We start from the raw sequence: 27052 nt of genomic DNA on the forward strand, positions 1-27052 counted from the left end.
GTGTACTAAGGAAGTTGTGTTCTTGGGTGTTTCTAAGTTGGTGGTAGTCTATGAAGATTCTCAGTCATCCAGGTCATAGTTATCCAACGAAGGTTAAAATCAATCAATTCTTCAGAACTGAAGAAGTCCTTTGGATGAGGGACGAAACGTCTTCCAGTATCTTCAACCAAGTCCAGTTGCCCTTGATTTTAACCTTCGTTGGATAAGTTGGTGGTAGGAAATGACTAGGTGGTTGTCAGGGGTTTTATTGCGATAACTAGGGTGTCAAAGACAACTGGACTTCTTTAAGACGTTTCACCCTCTGGGTGGTTACCTGGGTGTTGCAAAGTGATTATTAGGTTGCACAAGGGGGTTTGCTTTGTTGATACTTGATATGTATTGATGATTGATTGATTGATCTTCACACTGCTCCTTTTATACAAACAGATGTAGCTCAAGGTCATTGTTGAGCACAGCAATGAAGATGAAACACAGACAAGCTAAAACAAACAACTAAAATAAATACATACAAAAATATCTCAAGTAGAAACGTAGAAATGTATTCAAATTTGCAGTGAAATAAATACAGCTATTTGTTTCCTTAAGCCTCTGGAGATTAACCTGTTAACACTGAAATCATGTTTTTTTTAATTCCCTAAAGACAAAAACTACTCGAGATATTACATCAAAGATAACTGGGTACATCCAGAGGTGACTGTAAATGGATAGCAAGCATAAAACATAATGCATTAAACTGAATGATCAGTTTGCCTGAATGATAATCATTTTGATATCCCTCATAACAGTTACTATTTAAAAAAGCCTTTTAAATCAGAATCTCTTTTTCTTCTACACACTGGCACTGGCAATGCTTACATAAGTAACTGCTCTTGGGGGTTTTTTTTATGTAGAGTTTCGGTGTCCCGTGATGATGCAATTGCTTAGTCTTTTTCACCCTGACAAGAATACTTTTGGGGGGCATTAAAAAGGAAAATAATGTGGAAATCCTATGACATTTTACACCTCACACAAGGTTGCAGGTCATTTAGTGAGGAAAAGAGAAGACAGAGCAAGGTTTTAACACAACCACACACATTCAAAATTAAACTCAAAGAGCCATTTACTTGTATTGATGTGTCTGCAGAAGACAAGAAGCAGCTGGATCTGAAAGAAGAGCTGCTTCCAGGTGGCTGACATGATTATTTTCCTCTCTGTCCTCTCCGTGGGCAGGTTCCTCACTCGTTCTCTCTCCTGTCTCTGCCTGCTGCATCGTATAAACCAGCCCACCCCTCCTCCTTCAGCTGCACAAGTGACGCAGCCATGATATCACCCTGCAGTCTGTGGGTGGCTGACTCCATCCATTATTCAGTCAGACTGGGTTCTTAGCTCGATGCTGTGCTGCAGGGAACAGAACATGCTGAAATAAACACTCCTGTTCTTTGAAGCTAAATGTCGCTCAGTGTGTGATACATATATTATCATCTGTCCTGATCTGAGTGCTATTATGTTGCTGCTGCGGAGACTTCTGCAAGGTGCCACTGTTATGTTGAAGGTCACATGACCTGCTTGCCCTCATGAAAACATCCTGGAGAGGAAACTATCGATTTTTCATACAATCGTAATTTTTTGAGCATATTCTAAAACAAGGAATTCTGTTATAGATTATCAGATAATGTACTCATAAATTACAGAGTAGATTTCCAAAGAGCCACTTTTCAATCTTTAACTTCTACATCTACTTGAGTAACTCAGTTAAGAGTGGTTCTTCTTGAGTAGCCGCTCTATCCACCCCCAGAAACAAAACCCCTGTGAGCAATATCTATAATAACAGAGATAAACGCAGTCATGTATGGCATCATGGATGCACACGGGCACACATAGCTCTCGCTACATCGCACACACTCCTTGGATTAGGGATATTTGTAATCAATTTCTTCACCAGACTGTGTCCATATTGGTTTGGTACCATTCTCCGTCCTTTCCACATTATTTTGTTACTAAATTCCATTATGTTTTCACAGTTGTGTGTAAAGTTCCTTTTCATCCCCTTTCTCAACTGTTTCTTAATAAGTTGTTCCTCTTACAAACAAGTCTTACCCTGATGAAGACATATTGTAAAAGCAAAGAAGGGGTTGAACTGTTGACCTAATTTTCAGCTCATACTGTCACTGTGTGCGTCCATCCCAGCACAGGACTGATGGCTTCTTGTGTAAGGAGATTAATTCTGCACGTGCCACATTGTCACATGTAGAAATAATACAGCGGGACTGCGGCAGCCCTCAGTCTGTGCGTTCTTACGATCAGGTCAATCCAAAAGGAAAATAAAGCAAAGAGTGCCTTAAATCCCAGCAGAAAAGTGGAAAGTTTCACTGAGGAGCGGAGGGAGACTAATAAACAACAAGGATATAAGAGAAGCTGATGACATTGGATAATGCAGGCCAGAGAGGTGGGAGGGGAGTAGCAGAAGCAGCTGCTGGAGGAAAACTAAGTCCAAATTTACTGCCATCCTGTGGGGGACAGCTAGAAGACAGAAAAAACAAAGAGTAATAGCTTTGTGGAAATAAAATGTCTGCTGGCTGCCTTAGATGTTTATTAACAGCAGAGGGAGCTCTTCTTTGTTTTCTTCTTCTATACTAGTTACATATGGAGGGATTATGCAAAGGTTTCCAATTATGTTCTTGCAATGAGGGCAGGCAAGGCCTTATATGCAGATTGCTTAATCCTCTATCTTCTTTATCGTAATGCCCCTTTAGTTTGTGCACATTTGGCTTGTACTGTTAAACCAACCTTTGTGAGAGGTAAGTTTACACAAGGACTGTGACATGTCTGATCTTGACAATTACCATCCAGTATCTTTGCTTTTGTGTTTGGCAAAAGTAAGAGAATCAAAACGGCCTTGTGGTACAAATATGACAGTTTACACTTTTTCATTGTTGTAAAAATGTATTACCAAAACTCAAGAACAAAACGTCAGTGTACAGCTTGTTGAGGAAAATAATGCTTATAACTTGAAGAATATTATAAAAAAAAAAAAAACATATGTGGTCACAACATGTAACAGAAAGAGCAGCAGTAATCCCGATACACCATGAGACACAAATATCGATGACATCCACCAGCCGTTTCACTGCTGCTGAAGCTGCAGACTGTTGATGAACACAGTCTGAAGCTCGGTGATGTCGTCACTGGCCTCTATAGGGATGCTGAGCCTGCCCGGTGAGCTTGAAAGCCCACCGGCTGAGTCGTACGCAGGTTCATAGCGAGACTGGCTGAGGTTTTCGTAGTACGAATCCCCACAGCCTCCCACTGCACCCTGAAGATGCTCGTAGACGTCCAGGTAGTGATGTTGTGGTGACAGTCGGCTGTAGTCCTGGGCCTGGTGCGCCCCGTGATGGAGGTGGAGGCGGTGTTCAGGGCCAGGGCTGTGACAGGGGCTGTGACAGGGGCTGTGGGATGGGCTGTGAGGCATCAGACACGTCTTCAGGCAGCTATTTCGCCGCATGGCCCGGTGCAGGTCCAGTCGGGCGATCAGCGGCTTGCCAATATTGATGCTTTTGGTCCAGTGGACAGGATCGTCGTCCATGGCTGTGAAGGTGCCCTGGAGGCACACGGTGAAGACCAGTTCCTCCTGTTGCATGCAAGAAATAGAAGTATTAAGCAACATAACAGGATCCCTTGTCATTTCTAAAGGCCAGAATCGCTAAATGACTTAAATTTAACCAAATACTTTCTAGGATGGACATATGATCACAGAATAACAGGTATTCTATGAGTGAACATAAATAAAAAGTCATGCTAGAGCAAAAAACATGCTCTAGCATGACTAAAACATCTGAACAAAATATTGAAGAAATATTTTGCATGGACAGTCATTATGTCAGAGCGCGAATCCTTCTGATCTTTTGTCCAGTGCCACCAGCAGGTCAAACATTTCCTTTATACACCAACAGCAGCGCCCATCAGCATCAGCTGCACTTTGTGGTTGATGCTAAATAGTGCATGCTAACATGCTAAGCTAAGGTAAACATGGTTAACAGTATACCTGCTAAACGTCACCATTAGCATTCTGTGCAGTCTCTTAGCTTTGTTATGTAATCACGAGACGACATGCTTCCTTAATAGGATAATAAAAAAAACCTTAAGGCACATAACAAAAACTTTCAGAACTTTTTGGGAAGAAGAGTATAAACACAGTTGTTTTGGTTTAAGGAGGCTGGGTTTTCACACAGTATTTTATACTATGATGTCTTGTGACAAAGTCATGTTGAGTCTTTACCCTGAGCTTCTGCAGCGAGCTGACTCTGGTGTAAAGACAGTGCTGCGGCAGGCTGCTGGACAGAAAGTAGATCCCTGTCTCCTCCGGAGTCTCTCTGTTCATCTCTTTAGGATCCACGTCGAGGTCCTGCAGTAAGGAAAAGAAGCAGGTGGCAGTGTACAGTATGCACATACGTACTCACCCACCCTCAAATTAATCTTGGGTGGAATTGCAATAAGTCTGTTGGGGCCTCAAGTCTGAAGTGCAAAAGTGAATTCTAATTAAATTCTGATTTAATTATCTAATTTCCCTACAGAGGTCCTGTTAGACCGGTAAGATAGAAAAAAAATAAAATAACCAGAGTTCATGACAACATACTGACCTGTGAGAAGTCTGTGACGTGGGCCTGGCAGAGGGACATGTCCTCGGGCTTCTTCACGATGTGAGTGTAAATCACGAGCACATTGGAAAACTCCGCAGCAAAGCCCAACTTGATCTGAGCCCCGCAGTCAAAGTTGAGACACATACTTTCAGGAAGCTCTGGAATGAAAATAACCAGACATTTCAAGTGCTATATACTGGACTGACTTCAACAGCTGCACCTGGTTTTCACGCTCCACTCCCAAGTCCTCATGTTATGCCATATTTAAACATTTTTTTAAAAATGCCCATTTGACCAATCTGTTCACTAATAAATTTTTTGTAATAGTGTGTGAATATTTATTGATTTATCATAAGACACATCCACTTTGTGCGTTTAATTTCAGCATTTTGCCAGTTATCCAGAAGCTTGTGACTGAATAGAATGGAATAGAATAGTCTGTCTTAAATGATTAGTTTGAAATGACTAATAAACGTCATTGTTATTATAGAAAATCACCACAAAAAGTGCGGAAAAGTCTTATACAGCAGAGATTCGCAACCTGAGGTCGGGATCCCCAAAGGGATCCCAAGATAAATCTGCGGTTTCACAAGATAAGAAAGGACAATATATATTTCTGATACACAAATACATGTTTTTTCTGACTATTATCAAAATCTTCTAATGAAATACTGGCTTCTAAAAATCTTTACCTTTATGGGGTCACAAGTTTCCTCGCTGCAAGACCTAGTGGCTTCTGCTTTCCATAAGCAAATATTTATTAGCGGACGTAAGAGGAAGAGGTGATAAGGTCATCAGGTGATTCTCGCTGTTCTGTGCTTGTTTCCAACAACTCTGTAGTTGTCTTGGGAAGCTAAACAAGTGTGTGTATTGTGAGTGAGTACTGTGTGCTTCAGCACCATTAACCAGAGTCAACATTTGACTGAGCGTCCAGCACTGAGCCGCCATAAGCAAACGGGGGCTTCCTAGTGCAGCGATAGAGCAGGTAGATAAACAAATGTTTTTAAAATGAAGTCGAGAAATCGCGTTTTAAACTCACCGTGAGCCTTCGCCCATTGGCGGCTGTGAGCGTGAGCGAGATCAGCGCTGTCGCCGGGCAGAATAGGATCAGTCAGAGCTCTCCTCTCTGACAGACTACTGCGGATCTCCAGAGCCTGCTTCCCCTTCGTAGCATCAAACTGACCCATGTCTGAACACCAAAAACATTCATCCATCACATGTCAGCCTGTCTCGACTGTAACACTTTTATTTTAAGTACAATTAATTTGCCCACTAGGAGCTAATGTTCAAGACATTTCTTGTGTGTCTCCTAAACGTTGTTTAATGGTAAGGGCATTTTACAGAAACCTCAAGTCATAAAGGATCATTAACCATCCACTGAAAGGGAAACTCCATTGTCCCACAAGAAAGCTGATACAATTGACATTAATAATACAAAGCAAGCTAATTTAAAATTAACTTTAATACTTTTCTATTGGAAAAAAAAAATACACATACAAATATACATCCTGTGGGAAATACAGAAACCATAAACAGTCATATTTTATAATCAAATACTGCAAACTGGTCTTATTGATGGACAAGGTGATTACAGAAAGTCAAGACTACAGTAAATAATCTTTCCTTTGCATATATGATATTTCTGATAACTATATTTTTCTAGCTATATACTTCTTGCAGGGCTACAGTATATGTGATGTTTTCATATATCATGTTTATGTTCCTCTCTCACCCTCTGCGACTCTGTCGAGCACCACGGTGATCTTCTCATCGTCTAGCAGTCGTTTCTTCAAAAACTTGACAAACACACCGTTGGTGAAGCCACTGGAGCTCAGCTCGAAGGCCTCGGCGTCTTGGCACCTGAACAGCCAAACAAAGAATGTAACATTTTATATTCTTGTAAAACAGAGAGTGTGGAAATGTAGTTTTGAATGATAACAGATGTTTTAAACTTACGTAGCGTATCCAAAGACAATGTTGGCCGTAACCCTCAAGACAATGTTTGGAGTGCTCTCATCATGAATGTTCCTGGAAAATTAATAAATCTATAAACCTTTTAACATGCAAACCCAGGCGATAAATCACAAACAGCTCAATGATGAAGGGAAAATAAATCCTTAAGGGTCCTGCCATGGAATCACACACAAAAACAATCTATGTGTATAACATAAGACCAACGGGGGGAACGTTCGGTCAATCTCAGTTACATGTGATAAGACTGAAAGGAATGACCCACAGCGTCCAGGACTCACCGCTTCCTGCACATGTCCAGCAGGAAAACATTGAGGCCCGTCTCCTTCTCCTGCATCAGCTTGAGGATGCTCTGCACACACAAACAGTTGGCTGAGCGGTACGGGTTTGGGGCGTCAACCGGCACCATGAAACTATTGCCGTAGTTCTCGTACCCATGACCAGCGTAGTACAGCAGACCTACAGAGGGAAGTGTGTACTTCAGTTCTTCTTGAAACATAAGTCATGTAATGTGAGTATTTCCGGATCTACTACCACATCCATAGCCACCCACGGGTTTGTAAAATCCCAACGAACCATACACTCCCTTGTGAAGCAGCAACAGGAACTCATCAACAGCGTTTCTCATCTCTGACTCTGTGAGGTCCAGCAGTGAAACCACCTGGAAGTTTAGCTGCCGCAGGAGGTTGGTGAGGTCGTACACGTCCACCATGGGAGCTTTGAGCTGCGGGTGGTTCTGGTAAGACAGGTTGCCGATCAGCAGGGCCACTTTGTCAGTTGCTGGGAGGGGACATGGGAGAGGGAGAAAACTATACTGTTAAACTACGGGAGGGAGGACAACTCGTACAGGACAATTTGCATCAGTGACATTTATTGTTTCCATGGTGTATTGCGATAGTGGTAAAGTCCTGTTTTCTGGAAAGTTTACAAAATCAAGTGATGAATGTGCTTTCTTAATATTTGGGCTTTTATACAATGGTCCAAATGAGTGCACTGTATATTTTGAAGTTTTCTCCAACATAGAATACATATATAAAATAGAAAATACAAGTATTGTTAAAAAAAAAAAAACAACAACAACTAGTTAGCTCAGATTTTCTGGATTTTCCCTGCTAAAGCCTGTTCGCTGGCTGAACTACAAGTACAGGAGGTGAACAAATTAACAGAAACTACAGCCATACAAATACGGGATATTTGAGGCCACTACTTTTAAGTTAGAGAATTCAATAAATATATATTAACAAATAACATTTTTACATTAACACATTAAGAACACATTTTTGATGAGGATACTTATTAACTGACTGTACTGAGTTTGTTTTTGTTGCAGCAGGTAGTGAAACTCAACTACACTCATTTCTAACCAGTCAGTGTTGGTGAGGATTTACGTTCGTGTCGTTTGTTTAACTTGCCCGCCACATTGATCTATTTCAATTTAATGTGGATTTGTTGTCTTTTGCTGTGTTTTTTTGGTTGGCTTTTACTCTTGATCTTACTCTTTAAGCTGTACTTTATCTGTTGAACAGGACAAAACAACAAAAAAAATTCCACCTTAACGTCAATAAAGATCTGTAAAGAACTGAACTTTACATAAATTCACAACGTTTTTAACGGATACGCCAGTTATTCAGGCAGTGGCAATAAAAATTTAAATAACAATGAAATGCAGAGAGGAAGGAAGTGGGTTATATTGTGGTGAACACAAAACACAATGACATTTGCTTCCATGTAATACACCAGCCCTGCAACATATACTGACACTCTGTGTCATTGATTAGAAAAGCTGATTAAACTGTGTGGTGTTATTCCGTCTCGGTGCGGCTACGGACATAATCTGTTACAAGTTTCACATCTTAATTTTGGTGTTCATGTTGAAAAGGGAACTGACGGTAGATCAGGACAAAGATCCTAATCAGACACACGGTTACAGAGGGGACATATAGAGAAACTGTGCCTCAGCCATATTAATCACTACAGTAAGTAAAGTTATAAAAACATATTTTAATAATTCACTACAGTTTTCATTAAGAAATGTGTCAAAATAAACTTACCATAAAGTTGTTCTGGAATACTGTTTAGAAAAAATTCACTGGAACCTAAAACACACAACAGAGGATCACAGCAAGTGTAGGAAAACGTGTTCAATAGGCGTGTATAGATACGTGATGAGTATGATTAATCTTACCTCCTCCAATGGCGTAAACGTCATCTAGGAATCAAAAATACAAATACTTTACTAACAGATAAGCTGAGCATTTTTACGTCGGTGTTAGAAAAATGTTCTTTTGATTCAGGTAAAGATGATTAGTCAAAGGAAGGTAAGCCTTACAGAAGAAGAGAAATCTACTTTTCATGCAATCAAATCAACTAATCACAATTAAATTTGAGAGTAAGGTTAGAGTTACTCTACGGTTTTCTTATTGTCAACAACAAATCCCATGAAAAGCATTAGTCCACCTCTCAATTCTGTCTCACTTCCCTATCCCGTCTCTGGCAGCCTCACGTGCTCTGGTGTCTACTGAAGACATTAATATTCAGGTCACTAATATATGGTTTCATTTTTGAGAAAGGCCTGGCTGGTCACTGTAGTTTTAAGAAAACATTACTCAAACAGGAGCAATTTGAGCATTTGTTGGGGACGAAGGATGGTTTACACATTGGCCCACATTGATTCATGGGATTTGTTGACAATAAGACAAATACAGAATATAGCCATCCAGCCACAATTAGTTGAAAGTAATGACATTAGTCCATTGATGTGGATTATTCAATTTATGTTTAACATTTGGATGCAGCAAACGCCTACTAATTGTCACTCTATTCCCATTAGATACACCATGCACCAGTCCCTTCAACTCTACCTTCAGAGCACTCCATTGCCTCTGATATCTGGACACATATCCTTGGTGCTTTCAGCCGAGAACAGAGCAAATCATCACTCAGACATTATGACAACAGAGCTGGTTTTACTGGACTGTAAATGCAGTGTCAAAAAATACACTCAAGTGTGACATACCTATCACAATGTCAACTTCATTGGTCCACATTCTCTCAGTGCTGCTGCTGATCTCACAGCGGTACCTGCCGTGCTGATCCTGCATCACATGAGGAATCTGAAATGCGCAGACATTTTTTATTAAGCCTTAGCCCGTAAAAAACATAGGATGGAAAATTAGTGAACAGTGGTAACAATTTAGTGAACTTCAAACGGTAAACTCAAACCAAACCTACAAAACACCAGTCCGCGTGTTCGAGAAAATTGTTTCCAAACAAGAAGTAAAAAGTCTAATTGTTGTTACAGCGCCAGGATTATAAATCCTCTCCAACAACCACTCCTCACCAAAAGTTTCCTCTTTGAGGCGTTGGGGATTGGGACTCCATTTCTGTGCCATTGGTATCTGGGGATCGGCCGTCCCATGGCTCCACACTCCAGCTGCAGGTTTTCCCCAACATGTAGCCGCTGGGACTGAGGTTGGATCACCAACTTCAGCCGACCTTCTAATGAATGATAACTCTGCCCTGGTGATTGGGGGGGGGAGGAGACATCATTAGTACATTATCAACTTGTGACAGAGTACCGTCCCTTCTGTTTAAAATGCACTTGGACTGCCATACCAACGAGCCTGGCTCTTTGGCGTTGGGGTCAGTTAATAATAATAATAAAAAGTAAATAAAATAATAATACATTTTATTTCTATAGCGCTTTTCAGGACACTTAAAGACACGTTACAATAAAACCAGTATGTTAAGTACATTTAAAAGTTGCATGTTTAGTAAACTGTAGACCCGTGTTGGAATCAGGGGAGGGGGGTTGCTCTTGCCCGTCACTAGACAACTACATCCAGATAAAACATTCTGACTATTTTTGGGGAAAGTGCTCGAGTTAGGGATTCAATTCCAACAGAAGTCACTTTTCAGAAATGTTTCCTGTCCAGCACACAACACAACAAAACCGCAAGTGGGACTGCAGCATCTTACCGCAAGACACAGCAACATTCAGGACGTCCACCTGAGCCCACTGGCTGAATTCAAAAGTATCTCCACAGTTGACCCTGCAGATGTAAAAGCCGGCATCCTTCAGATGGACTGGACTTATAACCAGGTCTGGAGATGAGTTGTTTGGCACCTTAGGGGGTGAAAATGTGAATCCATTTAACAATACACAAGGTGTAATATCCTTCCAGCCCAAGAGAAACAGCAGTCCCCATTAGCAGACTGAAATCTCATCTCCTTAGCCCCACTTCATACCCTGTTTCACGTTTACACGGTGTGTTCAATAAAAACATGAAAACATAAAATTGTTTGTGTGGTATTAGTTTAAGCAGACTGTGTTTGACTGTTATTGTGGCTGAAATGAAGATCAGGTCACAATTTATGACCAATTTATGCAGAAATCCAGGTATATCTAAAGGGTTCACATACTGTAATTACTACATACCGTAAAACTTTGATTAATAGGGCTTTTATTGGCTAAAATCACTGAATTCACCCTGCCTATATTTGGGACAGGCTTGCTGTTTCTGTTCGATGAACTGAATGATTGAATTGTGGGGAATCTAACTGATCCAACGATGTGTAGCATGTCCATACTGATCATATGTTTAAACATTAAAATTTGTATGCACTAAGCAGCTTAGTGGATACAAAGTCACCCTCTTTAGCAGCTTAGAAGCTGCTAGAAGCTGCTAAAGAGGGTTTAAGAGGTTTTATACAACCAAAGGACTTCTATAAAAACCAGACCAGGCATTTACTGGAGACCTGCGATTATTTGTCAAAATGTGTTCCCACACCAGGCCAGTAAACGGGGTAGGCAGCTATTAGTGTAAGTTTCATGGTATGTAACTTTCCCTTTTAAAATTGTGGATGGCCAGCTCCAAAGGAAACTGGTTTAATATGTAAGTGGAAAGGGGAACAGTGTCCAGTTCATTTTCAGGGGACCAACATTTACATAAAACGTAGCACATTTAAAAGGTTGTAATGTGAGTATTCTGCGCTTTTATGTAAGTTAAGTGTCTTTTTGGACACCCGGCTCCTCTATCGTAGGACGGGAAGATATATGACATGTTTTGCAAAATTAAAATCTGCTAACCAACTACTGACGAGTACATTTAATATTAATTTTACACAGCTTGTAAATGCAGCGTAAACATCATGGAAAGCTGAAAGACTATATTGCTTTTTGTATTTAAGTTCCTTTCTGAGGCCTCTGACGTGGACAAACTGAATGTCTGAAATGTTTGCACAGGGTGTATCAGTTTCACGTCAACCTTATGGACTGACATAGAAACAAAAGGACAAAAGTATGAAGAACAGAGGAAACAATGCAAAACATAAGCATAAACACAACCAAGAGGTTTATCACAAAGGAAAGGGAAGGTAGCATGTGTGTGATCGCACCTCTTCCTTGGTCTTGAACCACTGGTACTGTACTGGAGACTTGCCCACCGCGTGGCAGCTGAGGCGCAGATTGTGGCCAGCTACAAGAGCCACCGACTGAGGCTGAATGAGGATCTGCAAGGCTGTACATATAAGGGGACTTTCACTTTGAATTCAAACGTTGGCACACACATTTAATTAATGAACAGATTTTAGATGGGTTACATAACTGTAGCAAAGATGAGACAGTTTCTGTGTAAAGCTGACATGTTTCCAATTTCAAAAACTAACTGAACCCTGCTTGCAAAGACAAGCTTGTAGTGTCACTGGCTGAAATCTGGCCTGGCAATGTACTGTACTGGAAGTGTCATCCAAACACCATAAAGTCATTAATCCCCTTTACGCCATAAATACAACACACAGAACAAAGCTCAACCTTGTCTGGATACTTAACAACATAGTATACAGGCTCAGAGGCGGTTTGAGTGTACCTGATGGTTTCAGGCACTGCAGGGCCTCTGAGTTGCCCAGAGTGTGGAGGTAGTCAATCAGGTGACCCGTGGTGCAGCCTCGCTCTCCCATCAGCCTCAGCAGCATGCGGCTCGGGCTGCCCTCCAGCTCCAGCACCTTCAGAGAGCACATCTCCATGTCGTTTGAGCTGCAGAACGGTGCAAGAAATTGACAGCACATCATATTTCAGACATCAGAATCAATCGATTGTGTTGACAAATATGAGGAATTTCACTCAGGTTGTCAGCAGCTCTCAATAAAGAACACAAAGTGAAGAGCCAGGGAACCGGGGAGTGAAGACTGTAGTGGAAAATATATTTATTACGTTCATTGTATCTATTAAATAACTAATTCAGCTGCGTTTTTAGACCCTCTAGATCAGGGGTTCCCAAACATTTTTGTCAGATGTACCCCATTATCATACCCCTTTTATAGATTGGATGGCTTTATGGTATTGTTCAAGGGCATTTTTTAGTAGCTTTGGCCAAGTTTACATTTTTACTACTACCATTTGGAGCGACACAAACTGGTTGTTTCACCCATTTACTGTAGGCTATCTTTACTTTTAGCTTTTTGTTGCTTTTCTTATCGAAAATAGTCAACTTACAACTGACTCAAGTTGGTGGAAAACGGAGGATTGTCTTGTCCAGTCTGGTAACTGGGCTACCCATTGGGGTTCAAGTACAGTCACTGCTCTAGATAAGCATTTGTTTACAGTAGGTTTACATTCTTCAACATTACAATGTCCTTCATATCTATTATGTTATCTCATCGTCCTGTATTATAAAATACTCCTTCACATGTGAAACAGGCATTAGCGTAATGTTCTTGCCATACAGTGCAAAACACTGTCTTCTTGACGCACACAACTAAACTACTTGGGACTGTAATTCTAAAATACATTAAATAGACGGACGTTACCTATAGTTTTGGGTGTCATATACCGATTTTAGGATTGTTTTAAAACATTACAGTGATTTTATATAGTTTACATCCCGTTTGCGTTTCAGCTTACCTGACTTTAAACCGTCTGTCACTGCTGACTATGTCTCCAAGTTTTCGCCATCCTTTATTGCTGGACTTGTCCAACACCTCACAGAGCTTCTTCACAACCGGCTCTCTAAACAGGCTGATATTTGTGGACCGCTCCAAAGATTCAGACATGGCAGCCAGCAAGAAAGGTTTACCATAAACGCGTTTCTCTCCGACTGGAGACTCTGGTGCTACACTTGACAACAATTCACTATAAGACAAAAAGTCCACTTCCTGGAAGAAGTTGAAAAAAACACCTCTACTGACTACATTGTCACGGATTTCCGCGCACGCAGCTGCGGGCCGCTTTTGCCAAAGATTGTGTGTACGTCAAGATAAGGCGCTGTACGTTCTTTTGCAGGTTGGCTAAAATGTAAGTCGTAAAATTTTGCCAACACCTTTTTATACCTCCTTTCAGTATTTATACACATGTCAGATGAGTGACATGACCTATGGGGAATGATGGTAGGTATAAATTTTCACTTTCCATTAAGTAGGCTACCTGTTGTCAGTTGTCTCTGGCTAATGGTGCCTTCCCGTCAAAATTGGAGGTCGGAATTTCTAAGTTGAAATTTCCAACATTCCGACCTCCAAGCATTCCGGGTTCACGACGCCAGACTGTAAGGAGAAAAAACAAACAAAAACCGTGAAAAACTGGTGTTTCTTTGCCAAGTGTACAGTAGCCTACCCTTGATGTTAATTAAAAAGCCATTTCAAAAGCTGATTTCAGAGATTGTTTACCGTAACCAGCTACCAAACCATTGGCGACATAATTCAACATCAATTACAGAAGAGGTAGAGGACACCATAGAGGAGGAGGAGGAAGAGGAGGAGGAGGAGGAAGAGCAGTATGGAGCGGAGGAAGAGGTGAAGGAAGAGGTAGAGGACACCATAGAGGAAGAGGAGGAGGAGGAGGAAGAGCAGTATGGAGCAGAGGAAGAGGTGAAGGAAGAGGAATGTTAGGAGATGGAGGAGGAGATGGGATAGGAGTAAATGATGAGATGAGGAGTAGGAGGAGGCAGAAGAGGAATAGGGCGGAGGAGGAGGTGGAGAACAAGAATCTCTGGCCTGTCCCAGACCAAAGACAGGATGCTGGGGCAGAATAATTTGTTGTTTGGTGTGACATACTGTACAGCACACTAAGGAATAAAAAATGAGCAAATGTTTACATGTGTTATTTCTTTTGTTGTGGTCATCATGTGAAAAGGTTTTTGAGGGGGAGAACCACAAGCAACATATTAATAACCAGTTTTAGTAGTATTGTTTTGAATTTGTCCCACCAGTGTGTAAAACTGCGTTGTATATTTGTGTTTGTGTTTGTGTGTGTGTGTGTGTGTTTTTGAGTGCCTGTGTGTTATGTCTGAAAGCAAAGTTTGGTTTTTCATTAAGATTGAATGGTTTTGAGTGGAAAGCTTTATTATGACCTGAAAATAGGATGTTTGGGGAATTAGGTGAGAAGTTGTGGATATGTGTTTAGAGTTTCAAGAAAAAGAGGCATAATTTCAGGAAATGTGTTCAAGCAATCGAGAAAAAGACAGCATGCATTTTTTAATTAAATACAGGTAAATATACTTCACTTTGCCTTTTAGTTGATGGTTTACCATTTACAACGTACGGTGGTTTTGAGTGGCGCTCTATTGTACTTTAGAGTTCCGAGTTGTCTGGAACGCAGCATAATAAAAAATAATAGCTAATCTAGCAGGGCTAACCGTTGCTAAATATTAGCTAGCTAGGTATGGCTGGAATAACAATTTGCGGACGTAGCCGGAGGGACTTTGCAAAGTTGAATAGTTAAACCATAATCCAGTTTAGTAAGGTAGTTGTTGTTATGTGCATTTTCAGTAACTAGCTGCTGGGTTAATTTAGATACGCCATAAACCACGGGTTTGACTGTTAGCTTATTAATGCTAACTAGATGTCAATAACCGTTATCTCCTCGTGTTTCGTCTTGCAGAAGAGGCTTTAGTATGAGAGGAGTGACATTCCGTTTATAATATGCAAATAAAACATATCAGAATATATCACTGCATTAACCAACTAGCATTATCGAGGTTTCTATCGATCTTGGCGGGGTTAAACAAGACGCACCTTCTGCACTCACTGGCTCTCCTGTGAGGAAGGCAGTCAAACCCCTCCCCTCCTTCAGGACTACATTTCCCCCCATTTTCCAGGTGTGAGCAGGTCATCTATGGTTATGTAAAATCTCAGCTCCAGGGCCACACATAGACAAACAGCCACTCATGTTCAAACCTAAGGACTGTGTGGAGACACCAATTAATCCAGTTGGTGCAACGAGGATTTGAACCCACAGCCTTCTTGTTGGGAGGCAACAGTGTTAACCACTGAACCACTGAACCATATTTACATGTCAATGCTAGGTAAATGTAGTTCATTTAGTCTACACGTGTCCTAACCTAAGGACTGTGTGAACACCAGAGATGCACTGACCATTTGTGTTTTTTGTTTCACTTTCTAATGTTTTATTGTCCTTGCAGTTGTGTTTGTTTGGGTTCAGTTTAGTCTTGATTCTGGATATGAAATTAAGATGAGCTCGCAGCAATACAGAAGTGCATTTGAATTGTCAGGGTTATTTCACAGAGCAACACTAGTGAGTCAGATGAGTTAAAAAAAACAACAACATGTGGTGATGTATTTATCCCAAGCAATCAATCATTTATGACCAAGCTGAAAATGTACGGTTTGGTTTAAACTTTCACCACAATATCACCTGTATTATTGATACTGTACAGCATAATCAATTTATCTGGCTAATTCTGGTACATGCAGTTCCTTTCTGATACCTGCAACACCAATACTGTTCATCACCTTTGATCTTTTTTTGTTAACTTTTAACCCTCACATACTTTTTGAGTGATTCTATCACTTATCTGATGGAAAGGTGTATGTGTTACTGTCAGTGAAATGATCATTTCCATGTTAATTCTCCCATATTATATATTAATATATATATATTAAATATGTACAAACACTTTTTGGTTGTGCTTGTTGTTTTCCCTTCATATCTTCTTGTTTTAGGTCAAAACAAAACATGCCACATGGTGGTGACGTCATTTTGTGTTTCAGGGTACAAAGCATGACACTGTCAGGATGAGGAGAGATGGCGCTGCTCTTGTTGCTGTCTGCAGCTGTAAAGTGCAACGATAAGTTTTAGTTGAAAGGCTTGTCTTTGGCCAAAAACAACACAATATTTAAAGGGCAGGTTCACTCAAAACACACAAAAACGTGTCGCCAGGCATGTCTCCACCAGGGAAGCCAGTCCTGCTCGGCTGCAGGAATGTCTTTGGGGCATTTTGCCTTTATTTAACAAGTCACAGTAGAGATACAGACAGGATATAGTGAAGGAGAGAGAGAGGAGATGACAGACAACAAAGGTCTCCAGCTGGAATCGTTTATTGTATGCGTCTTAACCACTAGGCCACATTACGTTTCTGATTTCTCATCCACACTGAGAGCAGGTGTAAATGAGGCTGTCGTTGTTGTCAGTGTAGACTGCAGTGGGGAGGGCTGCACCAGGCAAAAGGTAAGCGTTTGTCCTAAGCCACGGTGCACACATATAAGAAGGGAAGACTTGTGGTTAAATACCACAAATGTGGACACACTTAAACCTACTTGTGTGTTGACTGTAACAATATGCCCCCATACCATCCTTTTACTGCAGCTTCAGGCCAGACGGGCTAAATCTGGCCCCGTTAGACAGGCAAATGGAAAACTACCAGCTCCTTTATTCACACACTTGTGTTCAGTCTGCTGAGCACAAATCTTTGTTGCTGTGCAAGTAAACCTGTGTGACCATCAATCACCCTGGCTTGAGGGCAAAATGCCATCTTTCACTGATAGCTGAAATTCAGTGATTTTGACCATTTTCATGTAAAAAAAAAAAAAAGAAAGAGGATTCACTGTTTCTGTGGAGAATTTTATTCTTGTCAAGTTTGAAATGACTGCTAGCAACATGGCTCCAATGCTGGTCTGTCGATTTGTTCACTACTTTAGTCCAGACTAAGTATTGGGTGGATTGCCTTGAAATAGAGAGCCTAATAAGTCACTCACTTCCGCTTCAGGCCAATGGGACCTTATTTCCGAAAAAGTATATACGATAGCCAATGGCGAGACTTGTTTTTTGATCCTGTTTGAACTGTGCCCTGAATTACACATATGATGTTTGTCAAAATCATGTCGTTTTGTGTGAAAACCGTTAAATGAACTACATCTCTCGTCTCGCACAACATACGTCACTGACATGTTAGCGCGGTAATGCTAGCTAACGTTATTTGCTTGGTTGCTGCTAACTAGATAACTTAGCTATGTTCCACGCAGAAATATATCTCACCTGATGTGTTTAATCCAACAACTCTCAGTCCTTTCATCACATCATCCTCTTATGTAAGTTCTTTGACGTTAGCTTCAGTTAACATTAGCTTCAGTCATTGAGAGAAAAAGTTACGACCTCACATATGCGACTTTTGGGTTTGTGAGCTTTGTAATTATGTATTTTCACAGACTTATACTTCAACAGTTTTACATCAAACTGTGACTTTCTTGACTTTTAAATGTATATTTTAAATTGACCATCATCATATGTGTAATTCAGAGCACAATTCAAACGGGATCAAAAAATTTGTTGTCTCTTGCCATTGACTACTGTACATATTTTTTATAAAGTAAGGTCCTATGGTGGTCCACCGGAAGGGAGAGGGGCTCTCTATTTTGACATTCATGGTGCCACGAGGTTGAATCCTAATGATATTGGTGATCCCCTGACTTCTCTTGTGGCGCCACCAGCAGGTCAAAGTTATCCAGTGAATTGGCACAAAATTTTGTACAGATATCCACAGTGCTCAACCAACGAGTGCCACCATTAAGTCAACAGTTTACAACCAAATACCTGCAAAACTAATGACATTCCCATCAGCCTTAGCTGTATATAGCGCTATGATGAATGAATCAAACTTCAGGAGAGAGACTTTGGTTCCTGTTCAAGTTTCCTGTTTGAGACAGATGCGCCCCCATTTGTAAAACAAAAACAAAACATGTAAAATAAAATAAAGATATGAACTACAACATAATTCCTCCTGTACCTAAATAAAGGCAAGGAAGAAAATCAAAGTGCAGAATAACAGATTCAGATTGAAGAAGTTGCTTTTAGGGGTTTTCTGTGTTATGATGACAAATGTGAAGAACATGATTCCTCTGGGTTTGGCTCTGCACTTTACTACTTACTGTACCATGTCTATAAAAAGTAGTGACCTCCCTTCATGGATTGTTGTTTTACAACACTGAACCACATGGGCTATAAATAGGATTTTCTGGCACTGATTAACTGTGACTCAAAATGAGTTCCTCATTCAAAGAGAAAATAAATCTCTAAAATAATAATAATCAAGAACAGCTTAGTCTGCCTAGCTCAGCAGTTTTTTGTGTCTGACTAGGATTAAAGAACTTTGATTGGCAGTTTTCTTGGTCATGCAGCATTCTTAATCTCAGTTAAGAATGGAAAAATAATGACAGACACACGAGGTACAAATGAAAACAGAATGAGGCAGAACTGGTTTGTACCCGGTGTAAAACTTGTGTGCAGTCTCAGATCAAATTTCACACCTTTTGTTTGGTCATGCAGGCATTAGTTGGTATCATGGTATTAGGTATGCCAGGGTATTTAGAAATCCGGAAGGAATGATTTTCAGTACTGTCAAAAATGCAGATACACCTCCTTCTATTAAACTGATATGGAGCTGCGGTATTGTGGTTAGGGTTGAGCGTTATGTAAAAATTTCCCATCCATAGTCGCACAGGTGTGTGTGCCAGCAATGCCTTTCCTTATTAAACAGAAAATACAACCGTAAACCTTCTGATTTCAAGTTTCTCTCTTTCACCCAACAAGACCTGCCTTGTTAGCTCACTGTAAAACACACTTCTTTCAAACTCGACAAAAACTCACAAATAGCTGCGCCACGGTTTTGATCCGTCCATAGCCCGGTGTCTACATCCACTGGAAGCGTCTCAGCAGCATCTCAGCAGCGGAGCGTGCAGCCTGCCCCATGTTATTGACTACTACAAATTCCTGATAAACTTCATCGGAGGACGGCTGCACGTTGTGATCTGCTTTGTAAACAAAATGTTTGTCCCTCTGCCAATTTAAATGTAAAATTCTGAGCAAAACTGCCATAAATACAGTAAACTGAATGTCTTTGGATTTTCAACCATTGGTTGGAAATTTAAGCCTTGGGCTCTTTTGATTTGTGATGGCCATTTTTTTGCTATTTTCTAGTGTTTTTTGAACTAACCTTCATTAGAGAAAACAACTATTTGTTGCATCTCTAGTTTTACATTGGTTATGCTTGTATGAACAACAGGCCGTTTACACTACCTCAGGAGCCCTAGAGCAAGTGGAAACTCAGAAGCTCTTTGCTCCATCTTTGGCTTTAAGACGAGGTGGCAACTGTTACACTTGATCTTGTATTATCATGCGGTTTTTGTGTCTCCAACCTTGAAATTACTGCTACTGGTGTCTCTGTCCATCTCATGGTTATGTTCAATTCCACTTTACCATTTCCCCTTCCCACCCTTTTCCAGCCTCATTTCGTTGGCCGATCTATTGGCCCAGCCACAGCTGCACACTTCTCCAACATCTTCATGCACACTTATTTGCCTCAGATCTCAGATGCCGTATCTTCGAACGTTGACACTGAGGAACTAGTCACTCTCTTTACCTCATCCTGCTCTGACACTCTGAAATGTGTAGCACCTTTAAAACTAAAAAAAAACAAGGCAAACATTGTTGGTACCCCATGGCTAAATGATCCCACTCGGGCATTCAGACATGACTGTAGAAGGGCAGAACGCAAATGGAAAAAAGACAAACTCCAGGTCTCATACAAAATTCTAAGAGACTGCTTAAACCTTTACCAAAGTGCTGTTAAGTCGGCTAAGGTACAATATTATGCTGAACTAAGTAACAATAATGCCCATAGACCGAATATACTGTTCAAAACTATCAACTCCTTCCTAACTCAGGCCGCTGCTGCTACCTCTGCTCCTACTGAAAACTGTGAGAAGTTTAGGAACTTTTTTATTGACAAAATTGACAACCTTAGATTTCATATTGTACCCTCAGACTCAGACCCCATAGAAACCAATGATCCAGCCAGCTGCCTCCAGCAGTTTCAGAATGTGCCATCTTCCCAGCTGCTGGAGGTGGGCATATGAATTCAACCTACTGTCCCTTAGACATTATTCCATCACGCCTATTTTAGGAAGTCTTCGACACTATTTGCCCTCTTATTCTGGTGATAATTAACAGTTCCTTAACCAAGAGCATTGTCCCCTCCAGTTTTAAACATACAATTGCGCAACCCCTTTTAAAGAAACCCAGCCTTGACTCCCGTGATCACAACAACTATAGGCCCATCTCCAAGCTACCATTTATTTCCAAGATTTTAGAAAAAGTTGTCTTTCTCCAGGTCTCCTCCTACTTGAACACATTTAACATCTGCAACAAATTCCAATCTGGTTTTAGAGCACTTTATAGTACTGAATCTGCCCTGCTAAAGGTAACAAATAACATCCTTCTCTCTGTCGACTCTCTAGTACTATTTTAGTCCTGCTTGATCTTAGCGCAGCCTTCGACACAATTGACCATGAGATTTTATTAAAATGCCTGGAGGAAAAAGTTGGTCTACAGGGCACAGTGTCTTCCAATGGTTTACATCCTACCTGAGAGAAAGAATGTTTACTGTTAGAATAGGAAATTGTTCATCTTCTCCTGCTGCCATTATATGCGGTATCCCTCAAGGCTCGATTTTAGGCCGTCTCTTATTTTCACTATACATGCTTCCTCTTGGTACTATTTTTGAGAAGTACATTTTGTATCATTGTTACGCAGATGATACACAGTTCTACATAACAGTTACACCTGACAGCACTCACTCTCTGAAGAACCTCTTAAACTGTCTGACTGATATGATATGAACTAAATGAAAACAAAACTTAGGTAATTCTATTTGGCCCTGAAAGCTCTGTCGTTAGCTCAAGTGATTCACTTGGTCCCCTGAATACAAACTTGCACAATGTAGTTAAGAATTTAGGTGTTTTTATGGATACTTCTTTGAATTTTAACAAGAAAATCAGTAGTGTCATGAAGGGCAGTTTTTATCAACTTTTTTTATCCCATGGAGAACTGAAAACAGTTATACATGTGCTTATCACCTCACGGCTGGACTACTGTAATTCCCTGTCTATGGGGTTGACCCATTCCATACTTTACCGACTACAAATGGTTCAAAATGCAGCTGCTAGACTTTTAACTGGAACAAAGAAAAGACAACACATAACTCTGGGCTTGTCTCACTTGCACTGGTTACCGTTAAAATACAGAATTGATTTTAAAATAGTATTATTTGTTTTTAAAGCCCTCAATGGCCAGAGATAAGAGGAGTTGATTTTCAGCCTCTCTAGGTAATTTAATCTGCATTGTATTTCCAAAGCCTTGTGCTGAATTTAATCTAACGCTTCCAGAGTGGGCGATCTGAAGATGTCATTAATGCCCTGATCATCAAACTTTCCTCTCATGGTGTCTTGGAAGGACTGTGGACAACATACTAATTGTGTCTGACAGTAATTATGAGCTTCTGCCAAATCTTTTCATTCCTTTAGGCTCTGAAATTCAATGTAAGGAGCCAAACCCCAGGCCAAAATGACTGGGAGAAGGTTGTGGACAGTAAGAATGAACTAGATAACTTTGTAAAAAGCAACAAGTCTCTCTCAGAGGAAGGAGCTACCCCCAGCTGCCATCTCAAAAATAGAAGTATAAAACCCATAAACACAGATTATCACAGAGTCCATCAGATCATGACAATGCTGTCAAAACCTTATATGGATATCCAGAGATACGGGGGAAAAATGTCTGGAAGGAAGTGTGTCATATTTTTTGAATTCCACACAATGACATTTATAGCTGTTTGATGACATGTAATACAACGGTCCTGCAAGATAAGTCAACCTTTGCAAAGCTTGTACTGTTTTGCATTTTGGTGACATTGAACCAGAGAGATGTTGATTAACACCTGTGGTCATTTTTGAGGTTGCATTTTTAGGACTGTTCCTAGAGCTTCTATTGAGGTTTTTGAATGAATATTTTATGATGTCGTCACCCTAAAAAAAATGAAATAAAATCATCAATTTGAATAAACTGATTCTGTAATCATAAGATTCAAAGTTGGCTGAGAGGGAGAGAGAGCAGCGGAGGTTAAGCCTGCTCGAGAGAGATTATTCATTCATTATGCTGTTGTTTTGTCCACCTGTGCAGCTGCTGACATATGTTATAAAAACAACAATGGAGAACAGCGATTGTATTATTTTTATAATTTACTTGCACACTTGCATAAACAAATGTGTTGAAAGACACGTCCCATAAAGTTGTTTTGGCTTTAGACCTGAAATTGTAATGACCCCGTAAAAACACCACAGAGGCAGTACATCTCTTCTTCAGAGGGGAGGGTTGATTCCCCCCCAAGATGGATTGAAATTGAGACATAGTAAGACAGAAGAATTAGAAAAAAGCATCCTTGTCTGCCTTTTTATTTTCTAAAGTAAACTCAACTATTTTATTCTTAGAAATGCCTTTATTATCCTCCAGCAGATTGGGGGGGGACTGGGTGTAACAGATCTCTCTTTCTGTCATAGATGCTGTTTTGGCTTATTTATTGTCTGATCAACACTAAACTTTTAGCCAGCTACAGTCTAAATTTGGTCTCCCTCCTAATCATTACTTTTCTTACCTGCAGGTTAGATGGTTTGTTAAGCAGTTTTTCTTCCATTTGACACATTACCCCTCCAACACACTTTATATGACCACGTCTCTCAAGTCCCCGCCTCTAAACATGCATTATCTGCGGTGCTGTGATATCTGATGAGCTTTGGGTTGAGGGGATGCAGAGGATCACAGTTAAAAGGTCATGCGTCACATTTCAAAGACCAGACTTGCTAGAATCTTTTCTGGGCTTGCTCTGAAGTTAAAACATTTAATTCACTTGCCTGTATAATTACAGGCATACAAATCGACTGTGTACTTATTGTTTTGGGTTGTTCTGAAAACCTCCCTAGACTGCCATATGAGAACCATCGGGCTTTAATGTTTTATTTTTTCTGTATGGTTGTAGCTAAAAGGGCTATTTTGAGTGAATGGGAATCTACCTCCCCCCGCTTGTTTCGAAGAGGCGCACTGACATCCTGTCTTTATTTGGAGGAGATAAGGTACTCTGCATCTGACTCGTACAGTACATTTGGGCCCTTTCTTGATTGGATGATTATTTGCTACTCTGGTACGTGTACGTGTGTGTAGTTGACTCTCTGTGTTTTTGTAGTTCTAGTTTAAACAAAATGAAAAAGTTTGGTCAAATTTAAATAAATGTGTTCCTTTACATCTAATAGTGTAAAAATCTAGGAATCAAAATTACAAATATATTTACACCATATTTATCAGTATTTTTACTTCAGTATTAATATATTAAAATATTCTGTTGATTCTGAAGCAACTGATTAGGCTGGGGGAAAGTAAGACTAGTGGTAGATAAAACAAGTTTCATACAATTGGTTCAATTAATCAAAATTAAATCTAAAAGATAAGGCTGGTGTTATTATTTATTTTTCTTATTGTTAACAGATACTATGAAAATACCAAAAGAAACAATCTCTCTTTGTTCTGGCTTTTAACCAGAACAAAGAAATATGACCACATTACCCCTATTTTAGCTTCATTACACTGGCTCCCAGTAAGTTTCAGAAGTGACTTGACTGATTGATTTTATTGATCACTTTTAAAGCTCTTCATGGCCTCTCACCTTGTTATATTTCTGACCTTTTAGTCCCATACAAACCAGCACGTACCTTGAGATCCTTGGGCAGAGATCTGTTGTCTGTTCCAGAGTCTCGACTGAAAACTAAAGGGGACAGAGCGTTTGCTGTCAGGGCCCCGAGGCTCTGGAACAGCCTGCCCGAGGAAATCAGGTCGGCTGAGTCAGTAAATTCTTTTAAGTCCCTTCTTAAAACATACTTTTATAGGAGAGCCTTTCCCGATCTTATCTGACTTTATTTTATCCCTTTTATTTTATTCTATTTTACTTATTTTATATTTATCTTAAACGTGTATTTTAGTCTTTTAAATGTTGTCTTGCTTTTATCTTGTATTGTTTCTGTATTATTGTTTTTTGGGTATTATTGTCTTTACACTTGTTAAAGCACTTTGTAACTTGTTTTTGAAAAGTGCTCTACAAATAAAGATTATTTATTATTTATTTATAATACTGTCCAACACTGAGCAATCCCTCATACAGGACAATGCATGTGGGATAGAGTCAGGGCAAACTACAACACCGGTGTCCACATAGTGAAAGAACAGCAGAACACAGTGCTGGCTCACTGATGTGTTTTTAATACACTGCCCAAAAAAATTAAGGGAACAATTAAATCACACATCAGATCTCGATGAACAAAATAGTTCAAAGTTCAAAATCTTTACTGTACATTGTAAAAATTTGTTGAGAACAAAATGATGTAACATGTCAATGGAAACCAAAATTATCAACCGATTGAGGGCTGGATTCAAAATAACATCAAAGTAAAAAAGTGACTTTCATCACGGAAACTCATATTGTGACTCAGTTTTGTGCATGTCCCCCACGTGCCTGTACACACTCCCAATAACGTCTGGGCATGCTCCTGGGGGGTCTCTTCCTGGACCTGGATCAGGGCATCAGTTTGGGCTGATATTTGTGTCAGTATCTGAATTAGAATAATTTAGATCTGAATTTGAATTGCTCAACTTGAATAATTGCATTAAAAACTTTATTATAAAGAGTTGAATTTTTAGTGAAGGTTAAATACAGTTTCAGTTGTAAATTATTTCAGTTTCATAATATTACATTCAGTTTCAAGTTTATTGGAATTCAGTTTCAAACTAATTCAAATTCAGTCTTAATTTAAAAACTACTAACTCTAAACTTACCTGAGGAAGCCAAAATCCTTCTGGGAGAATGTCCTGTGGACAGATGAGACTAAATTAGAGCTGTTTGGTAAAGCACATATTTCTTCTGTTTTCAGAAAATGAAATGAGGCCTTCAAAGAAAAGAACACCTACATTCAAACATGGTGGAGGTTCAGTGATATTTTAAGCTCGCTTTGCTGCTTTAGGAACTGAGTGTTTTGACTGTGTGCATGGCATCATGAAATCTGAAGACTACCAAAGAATTCTGGGTTATGGGTTTTACAGGACAGGACAATGACCCAAAGCACACTTCAAAAAGCACAGCAAAAGAAGATTTAAGAACAAAGCACTGGAGAGTTCTGATGTAGACAGCAAGGAGACCAGATCTAAATCCCATAGAGCACCTGTGGAGACATCTCAAAACAGCAGTTGGGAGAAGGAACGCATCAAATCTCAAAGACCTGGAGCCGTTGGCAAAAGAAGAATGGTCCAAAATTCCAGTACAGAGGTGTAAGAAACTCATTGATGTTTACAGGAGGCAATTGATTTCAGTTATTTTTTTGTCCAGTCCATTTTTTTGAGTTCTGTGTGGAAAGTATCAATATCTCTTATTTTTTTTGTGTGTTGTTCCAATGCAAACAAAATAAATAAACACGAGAATAGAGAGCCTAACCCCCCCCTTCTGGTGGACCACCATGGCACCCATGGGATCAGAAAAAATATTTACGTGGCAAGAGACAACTAAAAAGTCAAAGTGATGTAAAACTGTTGAAGTATAAGTGAAAATACATAATTACAAAGTCCACAAACCTAAAGGTTGTGCATGTGACATAACTTTTTCTCTCAATGACTGAAGCTAATGTTACTGAAGCTAACGTCAAAGAACTTACATAAGAGGATGATGTGATGAAAGGACCGCGAGTCGTTGGATTAAATACATCAGGTGAGATACATTTCTGCGTGGAACATAGCTAAGTTATCTAGTTAGCAGCAACCAAGCAAATAACGTTAGCTAGCATTACCGCGCTAACATGTCAGTGACGTATGTTGTGCGAGACGAGAGATGTAGTTCATTTAACGGTTTTCACACAAAACGACATGTATCTTTACTGTTTTATGACAAACTGCAACTTTCTTGACGGACAAAATTATCTTTTAAATTGACATTCAGGTAATTGATGTGGTGATGGTGATTGATGGTGTAATTCAGGGCACAGGATCAAAAAATAAGTCGTCTCTCGCCGTTGACCACCGTATTTTTTCCAAAATAAGGTCCATTGGCCTAAAGCGGAAGCGAGTGACTTATTAGGTTCTCTATAGCAAACCATTTGTAATTGCAACAATTTTCTGGGAAAAGTAGTCCATAATGTAATGGACATGCAGTAAGGTGAACAGATTTCTGAAATGAAAACTGGGGACATTTTTGGTTTGGTGGTTTGTATGTCATTAAAAAATATGTTATTATAGGGTAGAGTGGGGTAAGACCATAGACTGTATATAAAGTAGGGTAAGACGCCCCCCCCCCCCCCCCCCCCCCCCCCCCCCCCCC

At 40.1% G+C, this 27052-nt stretch overlaps 2 protein-coding genes and 1 long non-coding RNA gene across 6 annotated transcripts in view; all 3 read right to left on the bottom strand.

Annotated features, from left to right (window-relative positions):
* Nucleotides 1-1316, bottom strand: part of emb (embigin) — a 7436-nt gene extending 6120 nt beyond the window's left edge. The window contains exon 1 of one of the 2 annotated variants that reach the window (XM_046035651.1): nt 1104-1316. In XM_046035651.1, coding sequence (XP_045891607.1) covers nt 1104-1176 — 73 coding nt within the window. In that variant the 5' untranslated portion in view covers nt 1177-1316. The remainder of the gene's footprint in view (nt 1-1103) is intronic. The other variant, XM_046035650.1, reaches the window with a different exon arrangement.
* Nucleotides 1317-2552: 1236 nt separating this feature from the next.
* On the bottom strand, nt 2553-14228 carry malt1 (MALT paracaspase 1). 3 transcript variants are annotated; one of them, XM_046036101.1, is made up of 17 exons: nt 14008-14228; nt 12455-12621; nt 11985-12106; nt 10566-10713; nt 9928-10106; nt 9604-9700; nt 9449-9496; nt 8773-8796; nt 8639-8683; nt 7164-7367; nt 6869-7046; nt 6573-6644; nt 6349-6476; nt 5656-5805; nt 4617-4774; nt 4256-4381; nt 2553-3607 (listed from the first exon to the last, which is right to left on the bottom strand). In XM_046036101.1, exons 2-17 carry the CDS (start codon nt 12609-12611, stop codon nt 3104-3106), a joined length of 2340 nt encoding a protein of 779 aa, XP_045892057.1. In that variant the 5' UTR covers nt 12612-12621; nt 14008-14228; the 3' UTR covers nt 2553-3103. The 3 variants fall into 3 exon arrangements, with proteins under 3 accessions (XP_045892057.1, XP_045892055.1, XP_045892056.1); XM_046036099.1 differs by lacking the exon at nt 14008-14228 and adding an exon at nt 13489-13824; XM_046036100.1 differs by lacking the exons at nt 9449-9496; nt 14008-14228 and adding an exon at nt 13489-13822.
* A 10789-nt stretch (nt 14229-25017) lies between these two features.
* LOC123961018 overlaps nt 25018-27052 on the bottom strand; it is an 8419-nt gene continuing 6384 nt past the window's right edge. Inside the window, exons 2-3 of the long non-coding RNA XR_006822643.1 lie at nt 25525-25557; nt 25018-25301 (exon numbers count right to left, since the gene is read on the bottom strand). This is a non-coding gene — a long non-coding RNA (uncharacterized LOC123961018). The remainder of the gene's footprint in view (nt 25302-25524; nt 25558-27052) is intronic.

Source organism: Micropterus dolomieu, linkage group LG21, assembly GCF_021292245.1.
Source record: "Micropterus dolomieu isolate WLL.071019.BEF.003 ecotype Adirondacks linkage group LG21, ASM2129224v1, whole genome shotgun sequence".
NCBI classification, from domain to species: domain Eukaryota; kingdom Metazoa; phylum Chordata; class Actinopteri; order Centrarchiformes; family Centrarchidae; genus Micropterus; species Micropterus dolomieu.

Excerpts from the sequence above, each read along its gene's own strand:
- malt1 (XM_046036099.1), bottom strand. The coding sequence starts at position 13,637 with ATGTCTGAATCTTTGGAGCGGTCCACAAATATCAGCCTGTTTAGAGAG. Across the intron at positions 10,107-10,565 it reads GAATGTTGCTGTGTCTTGCG|GGCAGAGTTATCATTCATTA; the intron begins GTAAGATGCTGC and ends CCCAATCACCAG. Across the intron at positions 6,645-6,868 it reads CTGGACATGTGCAGGAAGCG|GAACATTCATGATGAGAGCA; the intron begins GTGAGTCCTGGA and ends TTAATTTTCCAG.